The 19,339-nt window shown below is 38.6% G+C and overlaps 1 protein-coding gene and 1 long non-coding RNA gene across 2 annotated transcripts in view; one reads left to right on the plus strand and one right to left on the minus strand.

Annotated features, from left to right (window-relative positions):
• Window positions 1-2,611: 2,611 nt before the first annotated feature.
• LOC311069971 lies at window positions 2,612-3,127 on the plus strand. The gene is made up of 3 exons (XR_014603591.1): window positions 2,612-2,713; window positions 2,789-2,853; window positions 3,017-3,127. It is a non-coding gene; the product is annotated as an uncharacterized lncRNA (long non-coding RNA).
• Window positions 3,128-12,598: 9,471 nt separating this feature from the next.
• fam83b (family with sequence similarity 83 member B) overlaps window positions 12,599-19,339 on the minus strand; it is a 38,864-nt gene continuing 32,123 nt past the window's right edge. The window contains exon 5 of the mRNA XM_084093590.1: window positions 12,599-17,176. Within this exon, the coding sequence (XP_083949716.1) occupies window positions 15,151-17,176 (2,026 nt within the window). The 3' untranslated portion in view covers window positions 12,599-15,150. The remainder of the gene's footprint in view (window positions 17,177-19,339) is intronic.

Genomic DNA, 19,339 nt, shown 5'->3' on the forward strand with positions numbered 1-19,339 from the left:
GACTTTGTACACCGACGCATGTGTCATTCCTATCATTCCTATTTCACGTCGGTAAACTAGGAAATTAACTTGCGCTCCCGGGCGCGGTTCAGCGCAAAGAGGAGGCATGTTCCGGCGCAAACGTTCCCTGGTGCTATTTTGCAGGTTTATAAAACAATTCCGCCACTGACCAGGAAAAACCTAGTCTAAAGTCAGTGGCGCGTTGTGCATGTTATTCATATGCTATTTTAAGGGCGCATGCTTGGCCATAATCAATGTAGCGTGTGCACAACGCGCATACACTTTGCTTATCTCATCTACACACAGACGCAGCAGTTTTCATTTTTAGAAAACCATACATTATTACAAGGAAAAATATTCCACACGAGGGAAATCATTGTTGTGTCCATGAAGATGTGAAAAAATAGGCATAAATCTAGCTTACACATTTACCCAAATTATCATACGCCTGTTTAACCGAAGCTAATTTGGGTGTGTTTCTCCATCCCCAATGTCACTTCTCTGTGTTTTACGGCCCTGACGAGAACGTCGGTCTCCTCGGCTGTGAACCGCTCCTGCCTTGCGCCTGGCAAATCCGCCGTTATAATAGGAATCCGCCATGGAACAAGCGCGCCTGCTCTTAAAGGGAATGTGAGATGTTGCCCTGATTGGTTTATTTCACGTTACGCCCAAACCACACCTATGAATAATGAAGCTACTTCAGACAACCCATTTTAGATTTGCGTCGGGCGCAAGAGTCATTTATCCCGCCGGTATAATAGCAACAGCGAGATCCGCCCACAAAGTTACTTGCGTTTCGCACTTGATACTTGCGTTTCAGATAGTTAAAATAGGGCCCAATAAGTCGTTATTTCGACATAAATATCTTGTTATTTCGAAATAATAACTCGTTATTTCAACATGATAAGGGGCCATATAATTGAAGCCCATTCCCGCCACATAAGAAAAAAACCGAGCATAAAAACTCAAAATTATGACATTCTTAAGTCATTATTATGACATAAATTGTCGAACCTGATGACCCAAAGAAAGCATCTTGGGCCCACACCACAAAACTCAGTAGGTTGGACTTGTAATGCGTGAGTGTTGGCCATCACCTCAAATAGGCGGCTGGGACTTCACCCAGCCATTGAGGTGAGAGCGATGATCCCATCATCGTATTTCAGACTCGAATTTATCATTTACTAAATCGAAATTATGACTTTAAAAGTCATAATTATGTGATAAAAAGTAAAAAATTTGACATACCAAGTCGAAATTATGAGATTAAAAAGACGAAATTATGACTTTAAAAGTCAAAATGATGACATAACTAAATCGAAATTATGACTTGCCGACTGGCACGCTCATTGAACTGACATACGCGACCCAACACATGATGAATTATGAACAGATTAAGGAGTATTTCGGTCGTGGTTTTACAAATGATGAAATTCTTGCCGTACTAGCGGAACGGCATGAAATAGCTCTGAGCAAACGCACTCTTGAGAGGATTTTAAGCAAGAACAAACTTTGGCGCAGAAGGCAGCTTTCATAGAACAACAACTTCAAACATCTGGCCAATGTCATGGCTATAGATGGATGCACCAAAAATGTTGGATGAATGGGATTGATAGGGAAACAGTGAGAGTTCTGCTGTGGCTTTTAGATGGTGAAGGGGTTGAAGCGGCGTGTGTATCATAGCCGTGGTCCCAACTTTGTGCGGCATATAGATGGTTATGATAAGACATTTGGAATTGGAATAAGTGGATGTATCGATAGATTTTCCAGGAGCATGATATGGCTTGAGGCATACAAGACCAACAATGATCCAAGACTTATTGCTGGATACTTCATGGATGCAGTCATTAAAGACCAGAAAATGTTCATGTGGCTGAGAAGCAAAGATTTTTGACTTTTTCTGAGGATTTTTTTGGGCCAAGCACTAGAAACCAGCGCATCGAAAGATGGTAGCTCACTTTGCGAAGTGAATGTGTCCAATTTTAGATGGACCTATTTGACAAGCTGAGAGAGGATTGTCTGCTATCTTGTGTTGTCAGGTCGTTGTTTGATGTCCCTGGTGTTGAGTCCTGTTTCCTGACCTCTTAGCCACCTGTCTTCCTGGATTTTGATTCTGTTCCTGGATTCCTTTGAGGATTATTCCTTCCTGGATATCTGTGAATTGTGCCTGACGATCGTTGGATTCAGCACACGTCTTCACCTTTACTTCTTACTGGGTTGCATATCAACGTCCCTGCGTCACCCTGCTGTGATCTTCACCTCACTTGAAACTTTTCTCACTTGTGGTCAATAAACATTTATTCTCGCTATTGCATCTCTTGCTTATTTTTACGTTACAGTTATCAATTGGAGAAGGTACAGAATATGATTCCTCTAAAATAGGTAATGTGTCATCAAGCGCAGTGTCTTCCAGCCCAGAGATAAGTCCTGTGAAGATTGTTACAGTGCCACTAATCCTCCAAATTATTCACCTCTGGCTGCATCAATTTCAAACGCACTTAATGCATCAGTCATGCTAATGTAATGGGGTAGAAGGTGAAGGACTACAAATCCCATGAGTTAAGACGCTATAAAGGGAAACCAAACTGTTTAGACTTCCTCTTTGTGGTACCATGTGTCAAGCAGGAAAAACTGTTTGGTGTCTTTCAAGGCTGTGTAATAGCAGATGAAAAACCAAGTTGATTAATGAGCAGCATAGAACTGAATTGGGAAGGTAAGGGTTGTGATTTATGAGGACTATAGTGAGTTTGTCTATTTTTAACATGTTTGTATTTGTTTTCTGTTTTAGTGTTCTTATGGGAATGGTGTTGATTGGTGCCTCAGAGAATTAAGCAGATATATTTGAGAATACAGGTACTGATCTTAATTGAATTATTGAATAGGGAGATTTGGTTTTAAGCTTTATTTTATATTTGTAATTTGTGTTTTATGTTTTAATGGTTTTAAGGTTTTTAATCCTTGTAAATATTTTATAGGGCAATCATCAATTTGTATTCTTTCTTTGTTTTCTTTACAGATGATGCATGATTGCCGTTTACTTTATTGAAAGCATTGGTGGCTTAATGGGTGTCTGAAGAGATGACTTTAATGTTGAATTGGGTCTTGTGTATGGAAGTGGCAAAGGGATTGATTTAATTTGTGAGATTGTCTTTGTTTGTTGTTTTTGTTTTGTTTTGTTTGTTTTGGACCTACAACTGACGGTGGGGTTCCCATTTTCTTGTATATGGTTTACTCTGTTAAGGTTTGGGGAACAGATGGTAGTGGTTTGATTTACTTTACACTTGTGGAGGTTGGAGTGAAATTGTGTTTATTTAACTTGTGAGTGTGCACATAGTTTCAGAGCAATTTCCATTGGACAGGATTGGGAACCCTGTTGTCTGTAACGGTTACAATTTTGTTTGTTTTCTCTCTTTGCCATCTCTGATTACCCCATGTTCTCCTTGTGAATATTGTGTAATATACGTTGTGATATTTGCAACGAAACACACTGTGGTTGTGGCCCTCTCTTGAGTTCTCCTCATCCCTTGCGAGATGATGGGGTTACACTAATTATGGAGTCTGACAATAAAACATCATCACTGCCTGTTTCAATTAAAAGTGCTACTCCCTACATAAATTAGGTCTGACTCTACATTGACATAGGTCATTGACTCTGATACGTGAGGGAGATCTGGAATCTTGCCTATTTCCCCCTCCCTGCGCAATTGTTTCCCTGTTGAAATTCAACTGTGTGTCTAACTGTGCGTCTCTGGCGATGGCTCTCTTCTTGGTTGTCAAGTAAAAACGCAAGATTGGTAATTTGTTCATCTTATAAAGTTCTCCAACTGTAATCTGGTCATCTATTGTTTGCTCTTGAAAGTTTATTACATCGACCACAAAATCTGTGAAGCTTCCCACTGAACATTTTTTACCTCGGCAGCCTTTTCAAGTAGATCCTTTTTTGTACAGTCCTTTGACATGCAAATTTTACGTGTACCCCCACCTTTTTTTGTTCGGACCTGAATAAATTTCCCTTCTCGAAAATGCATCCATCCCATTTCAATATTTCGCATACTCTTTGAGCATTTTCACATACATTGTCAGTGTCACCTCTGCTTCTTGCTAGCCTGGTTCTCAGCCGATCAAAAAGTTTAGATTTTCGGCCTCTGGGATCTTGTTCTTTTCGCCTGCAGTATCCATGAATAGCCAGTCGGTCACCATAGGAAGGCAGGTATTCCTTCAGCTGGTCATCTGTCATAAGCTGTATGACACTGCAATCAATCTGCAAAAAGAATACAATTTATAACATTTTAGATATAAGTTTACAATTATCTGATGACAGTGACCCTGTGAGGTACACTGTTAGATCTTACCAGGCTTTTTTTTACAGTAAAATACTGGCAACACTGTTGCCAGTAATTTACTGTTAATTGTACAGTTATTTACTGTAATCTACAGTATGTTACTGTAACAATGCACTAAATTGAAACTCGAGTTAACTCATTTCACTTGCAGAAACCGACTGCCTTAAATTGACCAACTGTCGTTTAAATGTATTAACTAAAATTTATAATGCACTAATAATGTGAGCAAAGAATTAATGTGAACTTATTTCATTTGAGACCACTAACAAAGTATTGTAAATAAAGAGACTTCCACTGGACCAGCAACTACACAGTCACCGCCTGTTAAATAAAGCAACATGCAGCATATCATCACTGTTTGTAGATCTTCTCCTGGACTGAAGCACAGGCTCTACTCTTCAGCACAATGGTGACCCAAAAAAACAAAATCTTACAGTAAACTGTATATACCTGTTTTATAACTTAGTTTATTACTGTTAAAATACATTTCGTGGGTGTGTCTTTTTAATCTTACACTGTTAACCCTTTCAACCCCACAGGAAAATCCACACTACAAAGAGTAAAAAGTAACATTGAGACAGTGTTGCAGTGAGATAATTAAGTGAATATGTAAGTGATTGTTAAGCATTAGTGATGAACACCTGCTGTTAACAAGCAGAATCACTGAAGGAAAGAGGATCAACAAGAACAGAAAATAGAGAAACACAAGAACTACAACTGACTTCCAGCCATTACACATTATTGCACTTATTATTAACAGTATGACTTTATTTCTGTCATATATCTACAGAAGTTGTTATTGAAATGTTTAATTGAAAATGATTGGTTTGAAGTTACCATTATAGAGATCAGTGTTTTCTTTAGTTGGGCCGCGGTGTCAGAGTGCAACAAAAAGATCCAAAAGCAAAGGTAACTCAGTTCAAAGTCTTTAATGTTCAACAAAAATGCGGCTTGTAGTAGATAGCTCAGAACTGGAACTCAAAAGCAGCTCTCCAGGAAGACAGCTACACAGTGGGTACTTTGTCAGGAGAGATAACGTTGAACAGAAAAATTCTCTCTCTCTCAGTAGGAACTTGTCCTTGTAGAAAGCAGCTCGAGCAGAGTAAACTTAGTTGAGGCTCACCACAGCAGGTGACTGGAAACAGGGCACACTAAGGCGAATGCTGCTACACAAGACAAGGTAAGAGTTTGTAGACAAGATGAGAGCGCGTAACTCACACAATAATCCGACACAGAACAGAGAGAACAAACACCAGAAGTAGACCGAGAAATCAGACAAGACAAGAAACAGGTGTCACCGCAAAGCAGCGCGAGCGCTGATTGTGATGATCAACAGGTGATGACAGAGTGCAAACATGAAAGTGTGTGTGTGCGCTGGTGTGTGAGTGAGATGAGTGTGTCTGGTAGTGTGAGAGAGAAGCAACCCAGATCCTGACACGCTGACCCTTCACTTTTTAATATTAGATTTTGTCTGGCTGCTTGACTGTGTTTTTGCAAGCCTCACTTGTGCACGCACACACACATGGTTTGTGAATGTAGTTTGTTATATTGATTATAATCAATGCATGCATTGCAACATTAAACCTTTGATTGTCACCATTGTTGAGATTCATATTCTGATTGTTGATGTCTGTGTGTGTCAAAAGAAAGCAGGAGTTCAAAATGTTTTAATGCTTCAGAATAACTGATTACAGAAACATTGCTAAATTTCATGTTGCAGATTCACAGATATGATAAATATTGAATACCCATAAATTCAAAGTTTATACACACGAAGAGAACAGAGAATCATGTCCAGGATGATTATGGCATCATCTCAACAGCCAAAAACACCTGATCAACTTCATCTTGACTTTTTCTTGCCATAAAAAATGTGCTTTATAAAACATGGTGCGTTATATAATGGTAAAAAGTCAAAAGACCAACTAAAGCAAACACTGATCTCCATCATGGTGACTACAAACTTTAATTTATATTTAATAAAACATCAACAACTAAATATGTTAATCTGTTCATTCTCAACAAGAACTTTTGTACATGTATGGAATAAATAATGTTTAACTGGTTTGTAAACTGTTTTCACACTCAGTGTTGCTGGTAGTCAGTTGTAGTTATTTTTTCAGTGATTTTGCTTATCAGGTGTTCATCACTGTATCAATTCACTCATTTATTTTCATTCTAGTGGACTATATTAGAGACCTAATGTAGGAAATAGTGAATGAGGGTATAGGGTGTGATCTGGAACACAGTCTCTTAGTGTCGACTTTGAGCGCTGTTAAGTCACAGTATATTCCTGTAGGCTACTTTCTCGAAAATGACAAATATTATCCAGAATGCATTGTTTTTCGACGGTATATTACTGTTTTAATGGAAAATGGTATGATACTGTAGAGAATGTGGCCTTTTTTTACAGCAAGGGTTAACAGTGTATAATTACATTTGACTGAACTGTAACTTATTGTATGAGATCTGAACTGAGCTGGACGATGGCATCACTGTTTTCTGCAGAGCTGCTTTATAGCTGAATTTAACTCATTTCATAAGTGATCTTACAGAGTTATTGAACGGAACTTAACTGACTTCAGCTGAACAATGACACCAACTAATATTTTTTACAACCATTATTTTCCCGTTTCTTACTGTAAAGTTTACTTTGAAACAATCATGGTTTCACAGACAAATTAAGCTAGTCCCAGACTAAAATGCGTTATTGAGCTTTTTTAACTGAAAGCAACTTGCACTGATATATCTTAAAATACGTCAGTGGCATTGTTCGTCTCAAGATGCAGACCATAGGCTAATGTTTTTTTTCTAAGGCACGTATATTAAAGCTAGCCTACTTAAATGACCTAATTGAACTAAGGCCTAATCCTGGCTTAATCTAAACCCCGAAACCAGAGCAGGAGCAACTTTTGCTAAGTATTCTGATTAATTATTTTGTCATTTTGCCTCCACGTCCCCCCGATTGCCCGCGAGCTTCTCCTCCTGTCCATACGGTAATCTCTCTACTGTGCGACAGAGAGTCGCGTGGTTATGACGCAATCGTTAGCCTATTTTTACAAAAACTGCTTCTACGGGGCCATAACGTAAGATACAAGGTAATGGAGCCTATTATACATTTTCGTGTTTCTTTAGAAATGGATAATGGACAAATGGAGTCTTTAAACGCCTCAGATGTAAAGTTATTCGCTGTCAAAGTGACGCCAAAATGAAAGGGAGTCAATGGGATGCTAACAGCAGGTGATGGTCTGCTAATCAATGGCGGCGCCCGGGGAAGCTTCAATATTTTATGAAACCCTGCCCCCCTGCTTCTAACACACAGACGCAACTGATTACTTTCACTTTAGATATAACCAACTGTGTTTATGTAAACATTGTGTGTCCAATAATCGGGTGCTGTTTGACAGGCTTTTAGTGTGCGCACGCTCCGGATGTATAGCCTATGCTTAAAAAAAAGCAAATAATCAACTTTTGTTATTATTTTGTTGTCTTGTGAGTGTAACTCTACCGCCGCGTTAACGTGATGTGAATGTACATCGAGTTGTAGCCTACAGTAACGCCCGTTTCACACATCCTCCGTGTGCAGTGCGTATGCGGTGCTTTCACATATGCTGCGTTAGCAGTGCATAACTGATCCGCGGCTGTACCACAAACACATACTTACTATTTTTATTTCAAATCCAGAAGTTATGCAGCAACTTTTATTATAAAAAGTATTCTCTTTGTACACATATACACTCTTTAATGGACGTATGCACGTTTAAACACAATTTAAACAACGTAGACCTATTCTACTTATATTAGGATGCTCAAGCAAGTGGTCAAATATTTAACCATGTACTTAAAATTAAAATTATTTCTCTATTTGTAATTAAAATCACAAATATTTTAAATTAAAACTTAAAATTGACAAAAACAGCTGACTCTCATGCCTTTTCTTTTGCATTTAAATTTTAATACAATAAATCTTGCATGTCACAAAGAACTTGTTTTTCCACCTCCATGAATGAAACAAGTGTTGTTCGTTATGTCGCCTTGTTGAGGTAAATTGTCGTTTATCTTTCATTCTAACTTCTTTTGCCTCACTTTACTAACGGTAAAAATAAGTTTCCATTAAATACGATAGCCTGATCATTAATAACATAAGTTTTTTTATATGTAAATAACATTCAGAAACTGTATTTGAAATGAAATGAATAAGGATCAATAAATAAATATTGATACGAAAAAACAAGAAATTACGTTTATTGATTATGACTGATATTTGACATGCACAACATGGACCGATGCACGCAGCGGCGTGCTGTTTAGGACGGGTTCGTGTTAAAGAGCTGCTAACAAAGTAATCTTTTTACACCGTGTTCTCTCTCTTAAAATGTAAGCGAGTGTAAATGTCAACATTATCATATATGTCTAAAGAATTGAAGTCTGTCAGGTAAAAGAAGAGCTTATTGATGCAGTTCAGTCTGTCTAATATTTTACTCCTGATCGGAGGCTGCCGTAAATATTTAGTTTATACGTAGAGTTACGCTTCAACTAAGTTTAATGGTGCAACGCAAAAATATTTAGAAGTGTGTTAGTCGTAACTTAGTGTCCATTTACGTCAAAACTAGGCTAAGTTGTAACTTACGCACAGTTGGTGCAACCGGCCCCTGGAACGGATCAACGGACCGCATCCGCGTGCAGTGTGAAAGCTCTGACCTGTTAACATGGGTACGGAAAAAAATACGCACCGCATACGCACTGCAAACGGAGTATGTGTGAAACGGGCGTAACATGTCACGGTCATGGTCTATGGTCGGACCATAGTTTGGGGGCCACCTAGTGGCGGCGGGGCCCTAAGCAGCTTCGTTCACTAAGGGAGGGCTGACTATGGTCGCCTACATAAAATAAAATGTTATATTGGTTCGCCCATAAAATGTTATCATTTATTAGGCCTATACATCTGAAACTTTAACATGAGTTCTAATTTTCCCTTAGCCTATATTCTGTATTATATTATATTCTGTAATATATTCTATATTCACGTTTAGGTGCCCAAGCCATAACATGTTCTAAATGTGATTTAATTACAAATATGACGCAGGATCATTCATATTCACATCTATATATAGGCTATGCAAATTATAATCTTCATTTTGTGATTCTTTACTTATGTGCAATAGTCTACTTCTGTGTAGCCTACTTTGTGACTTACCTGGGGTGATGCAATTATTTCCGTGAGTTTGCTCAGATCCGCTTCGATAAAATCCAACTACGATAAAAAATAGCCTACTTAATGTGTTCACAATTCTATGGAAGCGTGCATGTCATCCTGTGTCAGGTCGTGTCCTGTCCTGGCAGGTGAAGCCTGAAGATCAGTAAGCTTAGTCGACAAGTCATAATTTCGATTTAGTTATGTCAAAATTTTGACTTTTTATCTCATAATTATGACTTTTAAAGTCATAATTTCGACTTAGTAAATCATAAATTCGATTTTTTTTTTGTCATAATAATGACTTAAGAATGCTCGTTTTTTTTTTCTTATGTGGCGGGAATGGGCTTCCATAAAACTATTCAGCTGCTCAAGAGAAAATCTAAAGTATAAATGCCGTTTTTCAACCTTTTTATCTGTTTTCTCATGTCAGGTAGCACAGATAAAAAAAAAAAAAGGCTTTCTTCTGTATAGGCAGCCAAGTTTTATTGAAAGCTCATTTTGCCAGCATGAACCCTGTGCATCACCTAATTGCACAAATATGTAACCAGCTAATGTCATGTGTGCCTCAAGGTATTTTCTACAAAACTGTTGAAATTCAATGAAAATATATGTTGTAGAAAGAGATATCCAATTAAGACTGATGGATATTTACATAATTGGTACAAGGTCCTTAAGTGGCCCACCACTGTATGCTGTGAATACAAATTGGATTTTACACTGCTTTACTTTTACTACCTATAGCTCTATTAAAACCAATATGAAAGCAAAAAATCAAGAGAAGTAGAATTTCATAGTGCCTGGAACAGCATGTTTTTATATATTTAAGTAATTTTAATCATTTAAATATATGTTTGTAAATTAATTTTGAATATCCCTTTAAATTTTGCCTCAGCCAACATATGGTTACAGCAGTCATATAGAGAGTGGCATTGGGGGAAACTGTGAAATGCGAAACACACTGAAGGTTTCCAGGTAAAATGAGCAGAGGCTGCGATCTCATGCTAGGGAGGGATAATCAGTCAATGCATTCATGACCTCTGTGACACTCCAAGGTCAACCTTGCAAACATTTATGTTTCTAGTATAGAAATACGAGATATGTTTGTGAGGAAATCACACATGAGGGTGGCTTTAAAAAGCACAAATTAAAACTCTGCCCTTTTAAATCATTTACATATGAATAAATATTTTTTTACAGTTGAAAGTGCAAGTGAAATCTACACTTCTCCATTTTCAAGAACAGATACATTCATCCTGGAGATTGGTGTTCATATGAATCATGCATTATCCCTTGGCTTACCCAGCAGAAATTATTTTACTATCTGTGTCTCTCTCTGTTATTGAATCTAGCAGAAAGGTTCACAGATTTGTGCAGAACACCTGCCTCTTGGCTCCCACCTGGAACATTATTATTTTGTAAAGTAAAGGTTGTGCAAAGTATCATTATGAGCATAATTGTCATATTTAATTAAAATATTTTCATTTCACAAACTCATCTGAGACGATCATCTAAGTTAGCAGTGTTATTTTAGTATCATTAAGGTACTATAGTTTTCTTTATTATTTGTATAACTATAATAACCCTGTGGGTTAGGGTTGCATGATGACACTGACCGATCTCATGAGAATATGTACTTGTATGAAAACGTAAGATTTGTTGTTAAAACATGAAGGATCAGCCCTAGATTGTACAACATGCGAGTGTTGTTGTCTGATGTCTACAAATCGCCACCTCTGCCAAGAAACCACTTGGCATTTCAATGGATCAACACCTGCATCTCTTCAGCCTTCAGATGATGAACTGCTGCTGTTTCACTATCTACCCTGATGTCTTTACCGTTCAGTCCTCGATGGACCTCAAAGACACTTACACCCTATCCACATAATAACATATTTAGTTGTCTGCATGGATTATCCAAAAGGTTTTCTTTTCCCTCAGGTATCCAACATCAAACGGACAGTTTCATGGCTTGCACACCAGGGGACTAAAGAGATTATGTTCTGTGAACTATATTACATTTTATGTATAATGACATGACTTTCAGTTAACATTTTAGGGGTGGATGATATTACCAAAATCTTAAACACCATTATTTATATGTGTTTTTACCAGTAGTAGTGATGCACATCACCAAGTAATCAGGCTTGTCACCAGCATTGGAAGAAAGAAAAGTTATGCATTAAAATATTGAGTCAGTCCGTAAAAAAAGCAACTGATTGCATGGAAAATAATGCGTTACGTTACTTTTCTATTACTTTTTCTCACCTGGGCTGAGCTTGCTTGTTTGTTTTATGATAGCAAAACAAAAATTGGTATTTTGGCAAAAGTAAAGGCAATTTCTCGCCAAAAGGGAAATGACTCAAACAAACCTTTTAGCTGTGCTTCATTCTGGATGGCAGAAGAATAGAAAACAGGAGAAGAGAGTTCAACACTCTCTTCTCCACAGAAAGAAACACAATTGTGATGTTTAACTTAAGTAATTTTACTTATTAGTATGGTTAAAGATTAGATTAAACACATAAAGTATAATTGTATTAAAAAGTATAAAAACCATGTGTAATGTGAAATGTGCTGTCATTTTTTTTTTTTTTTTGTCAAATCTTACAGTTTTTTTCAATTGTTTACACGCAATTTTGAAAACCGGGTTCCTTTTTTTCAAAACAGAATCACAATTATCCAAACACCACACTCAATTTGCATAATTCCTAGATTGTTTGCAAAATGACACACTTCAGTCAAAACATATACACATATTTGTGAAAATGCTATTAGTTTTCATTTAACCAACACAGTCCTCAATGATCAGACACTATTGCAGCCAGTTACACACAGCTGTGATAAATATAAAACACATTTGTAAAAAAACTAATTTTAGGAAATAGCATGTGCTAGATTTTTGGCCAGACATTGTTATGTAAGGGATAATTTAGATGACAAAAAAAAAAAAAAAATAGTGACATACCCACAACACTCTTCATGATTAGTTTGAGATATAGGGAGAATGTACACAAATAGGCCTACTATAAACTTACAAAGCACTGCACAACACTGATGCTGTAGACTGAATATTTCAAGTATTTATTTCAATACTTACACAGTATTTCTTACCATAATCAGTTACAGTAATCAACCAACAATGAAATCAATGAAACAAATAAAATCTGTAGACAAATAAAAATTACTGCATGAAGTACATACACTTTGACTCTGAATAAAAACTACTGTAAAAGCAACAAGAATACTGTAACTATTCATCATCTCTCCGTCTGGCTGGATCAGGCCATAAGATTTCATCCACATCACAGGCTATGTCTTCAATGGCATAAGTCCTTCCCTACCTCTTCCTCTACCTCCTTCTCCTCTTCCTCTACCTCCTTCATCTCCTCTTTGAGCTCCCCCTCTCATTCTCACTCTTCTTCTTTTTCTTCTAGCTCCTTCCATTTTTGTTGAAGACAGGTGAACTCACCTGCTGCCTTTTATAGCACACCTGAGTGCTGCGTTTTCAAATTAGCACATGTGTGCTTCCACACCTGGTGGTTGTGTTTATCCAATTCGTTCATTAGTGTGGTCATTGGCAATCCGGGGCTTTGTAATGACAAGGAAGTAACTTCACAATCCTTAACTGTGTCTAAGGTGTGAAAATGTGTGTAGAGTTTTACAAATCACTGTGTGTAATGTTTTGCAAAAAGGGTGAAGCAGACATTGTGTGTGTAATGTTGTGCAAATCTGTGGAGGTGTTTTGCTCCTTGGAGTAGAATTTTGCAAATTGTGTGGAAATTTTTATTTTAGTGTGTAAACAATCGTAAAAAACTGTAAAATACAAAATGACACCTGAGAGTGTTGAATAATGTGAATAATGCACCTGCTAAAGCACTACAGTTTCAGCTTAAAATAGATAATTCAATTAGCTTTTTCCGCAAATGGACTTTATAATGACAAAAGAAGACTATGGACAACACTTTTCTTATTAAAATGTTTTACCTCTAAAGAAATTTTAAGTAGGCTACATTTGGTCCCACTTTATATCAGGTGTCTTTTATGTACTAACATTTAAAATAATAATTTAATACCATGCACTACCTGTGTACATGTTTTACATTGTAGTTATATATATATTAAAAAACCCTGCATGTAATTACAGCTGTAGATTGCATCTATAATTACACTGTTTACCTTCCCTTATACCATAACCCATCCTTAAACCTATACCCACACCAGCAAACCTGTCCTAACCGTACCCATATCCAGCTCAATAACAGCACAAGTGTTTTACAATACAAAATGAACAAAATAATAGTAGTAGTTAAGGACACCTAATATAAAGTGTAACCGCAAATTGGACAGATATGCTTAAACTGATGTGCACATGAAATGAAGAAAAAGCTGTTTGGGTTTTGGCGTAAACCGCCTCAGTGGATTGTCACATGACCAGCCAAATCTCAGTAACCAGATACTTTTGCCTTTGTGTGATGCTTAATCCTCACCAATAGGTGTCAGTATAAATTCCAGGACTACTGACCACATTGACTAAAGCTGTAATCAATTTACTTGCTGCCTGTCAACTCATATAGGTCAAAATATTACGTTTATTGTCTTGTAGTAAAATGACAGTATTTCATATAGCACTTCATGGCCTCTTTCTTCTCACATCATACAATAGTTTTAAGTCAAATTAGTTTCATGACCATTAATTTATTTGGTAAGTACCCTGTAAGGTTACAAGCAACAGTGATAGTGTTTACAAAAAAAGACCCGATATTGTAAGAGAATGGCATGTTTATATTGTTTGTCCTTTCCAATATACTTTACATGTGCACTTTTTAAATAAAAAACAGTTTCATAACACAATCTAAACACAAAATCATGACCTATATATAGTGCAAAGCCAGTGCAGTATATGCCAGTATTTTTAGTCACCCTTAAAGATATCTAAGCACCAATTACCCACAAGCCAGCATTTATTTATCTTGCATTTGTTCCAGCATTTCAATGTCAATTAAACAACAACAATCTGGGTTATTTTGGAAGTGTTCGAACAAGCTGAAGTGCAATTTAAGGTTGTATGGATGATTGACTAAAGCTTTTAATCAGACCGAATTAGAGGTTTTGTTCTTAGATAATGTTTCATAACTGCTTTCATTCAAGTGATAGAAATTATAAAGCCAATCGGCCTATATCCCCACTCCAGACATGCTTTTAAATTTACCATAAGTGAAAAATATTACTACAAAGTAACAGTGTAATAGTCCTTGCAGTATTTTTCACCAGTTATATTGCCAACCTTTAACACTGGCGCATGTAAACAGCACTGTTCTACTTAAGCTGAAGTGTGTACATTTTTGGATCTGAAAATACTCTCTCCTATCTGAGTTAAATACGCAGAGCCAATTTAAACAAACCATTCGAGCACGAGCATCCCAACCGGTCTGACATAACAAGCTTGGCTCAATCAATGGCATAAGTTAGAGGCAGGACGATCTGTTAGTCTGACCAATGGAAGGTGAATGGTAGTGCTTGAGAAAACTGTTTGAAAACAATTATTTGTGCAATATTTGCAAATCCATTTGGTCAGTCTAGTGGTGCACATCTCAGCTCAGTTCACTATTAATTTCAGTACTTATTCTTGTGTAATAAATTTCCAACTCTTTGAATGAACCGGCCAAATCTGTTGTCTTGCCCCTGTGTTGTATGGTAAGTGTTATGGTCATTCATTGGTTGTGTTCTTAAAAAGACAGTATTCCTTGTTTTCTCGCTTACGTGGCTCTGTGGAGACACATAGTCAGGCTGGCCCGCTGTGGGACGCCTGGTTTCAAATGAATAAAGCGGCTCAAATCTGCTATACAGCCTGTTTGCTGGTACTTGTTGCTTTGGCAACGGATCTGATCTTGTTAGTGTCGAGTCTGTCTTCTCTTTCTGAGCAATAACCGAGGATTGTTCCTGTGTGTTGGAAGTCTCTGCACTTGCAGGTGGGTGAGGCGGATGAAGCTCTTCAGTGCTAAAGCGAGGCGCAGATGTCTCTCCCGCCAGGCCTTCATCTCCAGGGATCTTCCCATTAGCTCGCCTCAGTCGGATGCTCTCAACAGACTTGGTGGAATTGGCAGTGCTTCCATGGTGTTTCTTGTCTCCCACGGTGTCATCATAATCCGAGAGAATTGTATCCGTGCTGCTTCCCATTTTAAGACTTTGTGCATTCTTCCCTTTCGGTGAGCCGTCCCCCTTCTGTGGGATGTTTAGAAGGGATTTTATTTTCTTGGTGCTCCTTTTCAAGAAGCGTTGTGATGATACACTGTTTGGTTTCGAAGGTGGACTGTCCTCTTGGTCCAGAAGCGATGCGGACACAGTTCTCAAGGGAGGATCTTGCCATGTGTTTCCTGAGGTAGTTGTGCTCTCATCTGCCTTTTTGAAATCATGATGTGAGACGGACCTTTGGTCCTCTTTGAAATTTGGAGTGTACACTTGATTTCTGGGATTCTCCTGTGCAGACGCATTGCAGTTTCTCTGTTTTCTAGGTAAAGATGCGTACATGTAGCTGGAAGGCCCGTTTGTGTCACTGTTATATGTATTGCACCTGGGATCGGCCACACTGTGCCTCTTGAATCTGTCCTCTTGCTCAGTGTTTGGAAATCTACTTTTGGCTCGGTTTAAACTTGCATATATTGCATCCCTTCCGGAGCTATAGGTTGCATTACTCCCTGAGTTTTCTAAAATCTGTAAACTGCGCCTTTTTAGCATGAAGTCATCATGCTGTGCTGTCTGATTCCAGTGTGCTGAAGAATAAATCTGAGCATTTGGCTGAATTCGTGCTGGATCGTGGTTGGAGGACGCTGAATTACTGGAGTAGCTGTTCATCTCTGGTTGTTCCGGTATGGTGGGCGTGAAAACAACTGATGACCTAATGCGAGAGTGTTGCGGAGGAGCCAATTTATTATCTTCGTATTGGTCCAGATAATCGTAGTTCTCTCCATAAGGTGCATCATTATGGTTTTGGAGGTAAGACTCTAACCTCCACGTCCGAAGGAAAGACTTGGAAGTACTTGCTAAACTGGGCATGTTTTGCCTCATGTTGAGAATTTGTTTGTCGTGGCCATGGTACGATTGCCGCATGTTTGAGCCTCTGAACACCGGGTTGGTGACGTAACTTTCATACTGGTTGTTCACATTGTTGGAGAAACCACTGTAACGGCTGCTCTCTGCTGCCACGTTCCAATTACTAGAGCCAAACTTGGACAATTTCGACAGATATACAGGCTCCTGACGTTCACCCGCGTAGCTGTGTCTTTTGTGAAACTCTGATGTGTCTTGAAGGAATCGAGCATGCGGTGTAACAATCGGCCTTTCTTCCACCTCTCTCATTGGCGAAATCCCTGATCTCCTTTCACAGGCTTGCCGGTAAACAGCGTCAAGTGTGTGCCTTAAATGATCTTTCCTTTCAAAGGGGTTGGTGGAATGAATCGAATAGCCATCCATTTTGCCATTAGGCTCCATCTCACACTGGTTCACGCTGAAAGTCTGAAACGGAGCTGGGATTGTTGATCGGGCGTACAACGTCCGAAATTCCTCGTCATAAGTCTCCACTAAATGGCCTGTTATAACCTGAATCATGCTGAGGTTGATCTTCTCATAGGACCACATGAAGCTGCCAAACGAGAAATGAAGATAAATATAGCAATTCAATTCAGCCTTGGCCACATATGCAAATACTTTGGAATGCAGTTTATCTTGGGTATGGTGTAAATAATTGCATAATAAATGCCCTTTAAAAGCCAGCCATTTGATTGACAGCATGACTGCATGTTGACGTGCTGAATGTTAAGCGTAAAAAGTTAAAACGCAAAATGCAGTAAGTCCTTATAAAAAAGTGTTCCAAAACGTATTTGGTCACTAAAGCCCCATTTAAATGGTTTAGGATTATATAATCATTTCAAAACTTATTTTATTTAATTTATTTTAAAGAAACATGCTCAATTTCAGAAAACAACCCCTTTCGAAGTGTAACTATAGAACTATGGAAACGCTTCCGCATGAGCCGGTGTCTACACGCCAATCTGATTGGCCGAACGTAGTGACGTTATAGAGTCCGAAAATAGACGCCAGAAATGTGTGTCGGCAGCTGCTTTGTCCTCAGAAGCCGTATGTTAGAGCATGTGTCTGCCTTCAATCCTGTGTGTGTGTGTGATATAAGTCAGGAGTCAAGCTTCTAAACATGTCGGGGTTAACACTATACCACCGCTGTATTTCGGCGGATGACTCACACCAAATGTGCCACAGATCTCGCCCTTCGTGCAACCGCTCAGGCCAGTGGCGTAGATCCTCTCAGCTTCTGATGCTTAGGTGGTCACAATAGAGGTATTGCAGTCACCAAGCAGCGTATTTAACATTGAATTTCAGATTCTGTCATCTATGAGGCACGCAGGATGGCTCCACCTCTAGGCATCAGGACCCACTCCACTAGGAGTGTAGAGTCTTGAGTTCTTGCGAGGGGTGCACCTTTATAAGATTTCTGTGGTGCTCTCCGCACACATTCATCAGATTCTACAGTTTAAATGTGGATTCAACCCCAGGAACTCAAGTCCTTCAGAGTTGACCCAAGTCTAGTCTGCGCTCAACAAGCTCATACACAGCCTTGTGGGCTCTGTTACCTTGGGTGTGGCGACGTTGATATTCAATTTCCGATAGTGTCAACACCATGACCATAGACTGTAAAAAATATGGACGTAGTGTCTGTGACATCACCCGTAGGATTCTGAAGAGCATTTTTTAAGGCCAAAGAGGGCGGAGCCGGCCGTCACCATCTTGTTAGCGTGTCACTCCCGGATAAACGAAAATGGGCAAAAATGCGGGATTAGTCACTTCTGTGTTGGATTCAAGAGAGAGACAGGAAGGTTGCAGCTTGGCCATGATTCAGCGTCAAAGTTCCTGTTTGAACATCGTAGGTTACGAATGTAATACGGTTCCCTGAGAAGGAATGTATCATTTAATCTTTGTACACCTACGCATGTACCATTCCTATTTTGCACCCGACACACAGTGGACTTTTCCCTCGTCGGCAAACATTCCCTGGTGCTATTTTACAGTTCCAGAGAACAATTCCGCCACTGACCAGGAAAAACCTCGTCTAAAGTCAGTGGCGCGTTTTCAGTGGTGCGTTCAGATGCTATTTTGAGGGCGCATGCTTGGCCATAATGTAGCGTGTGCACAACGCACATACACTTTGCTTCTCTCATCTACACAGACGCAGCAGTTGACATTTCTGCACTGTCAATGCTCATTTCTGGCATCTATTTATGGACTCTGTGACGCACTTTCTCTATGTCACAACATCCAGGCGTTCGGCCAATGAGAATGGCGTGTGTTGACATGCTTCACGCTCAAGATTTTCCATAGCGTGAATGCCATGACTCAGCGTCTCATTCCCTTCTCGGGGAACCCGGGTTATATAAATTTTTAGGTGTAACATTATATTTACAAAATAGATATATTGTTCAAAATGAATACAAAAGTATATGATTGTAATATAATGGATGTGATGAACTAACTGTGGTTATTCTTCAATGACATCTGTATGAACCTTGAAAACTAGAAAAGCAAAATTAGTTCTGAAGAAAGTACTAACATCGATATGCAGCTTGGTTTGATTTTCTTTTTTAATCTAATGCAATGAAATTCATAAATGTAAATGTGAGATATCGTGCAATTATTTAGGGGGCATCTATATGGGAACACTGCCACTGCTTGCTGTTTTACAATCAGTCATTTGTTTGGTTGAGCTAAATAAATAAATAAATAAATAATGCCGCCT

The sequence above is a fragment of the Abramis brama genome (assembly GCF_963993115.1).
Source record: "Abramis brama genome assembly, chromosome: 19".
Classification (NCBI taxonomy): domain Eukaryota; kingdom Metazoa; phylum Chordata; class Actinopteri; order Cypriniformes; family Leuciscidae; genus Abramis; species Abramis brama.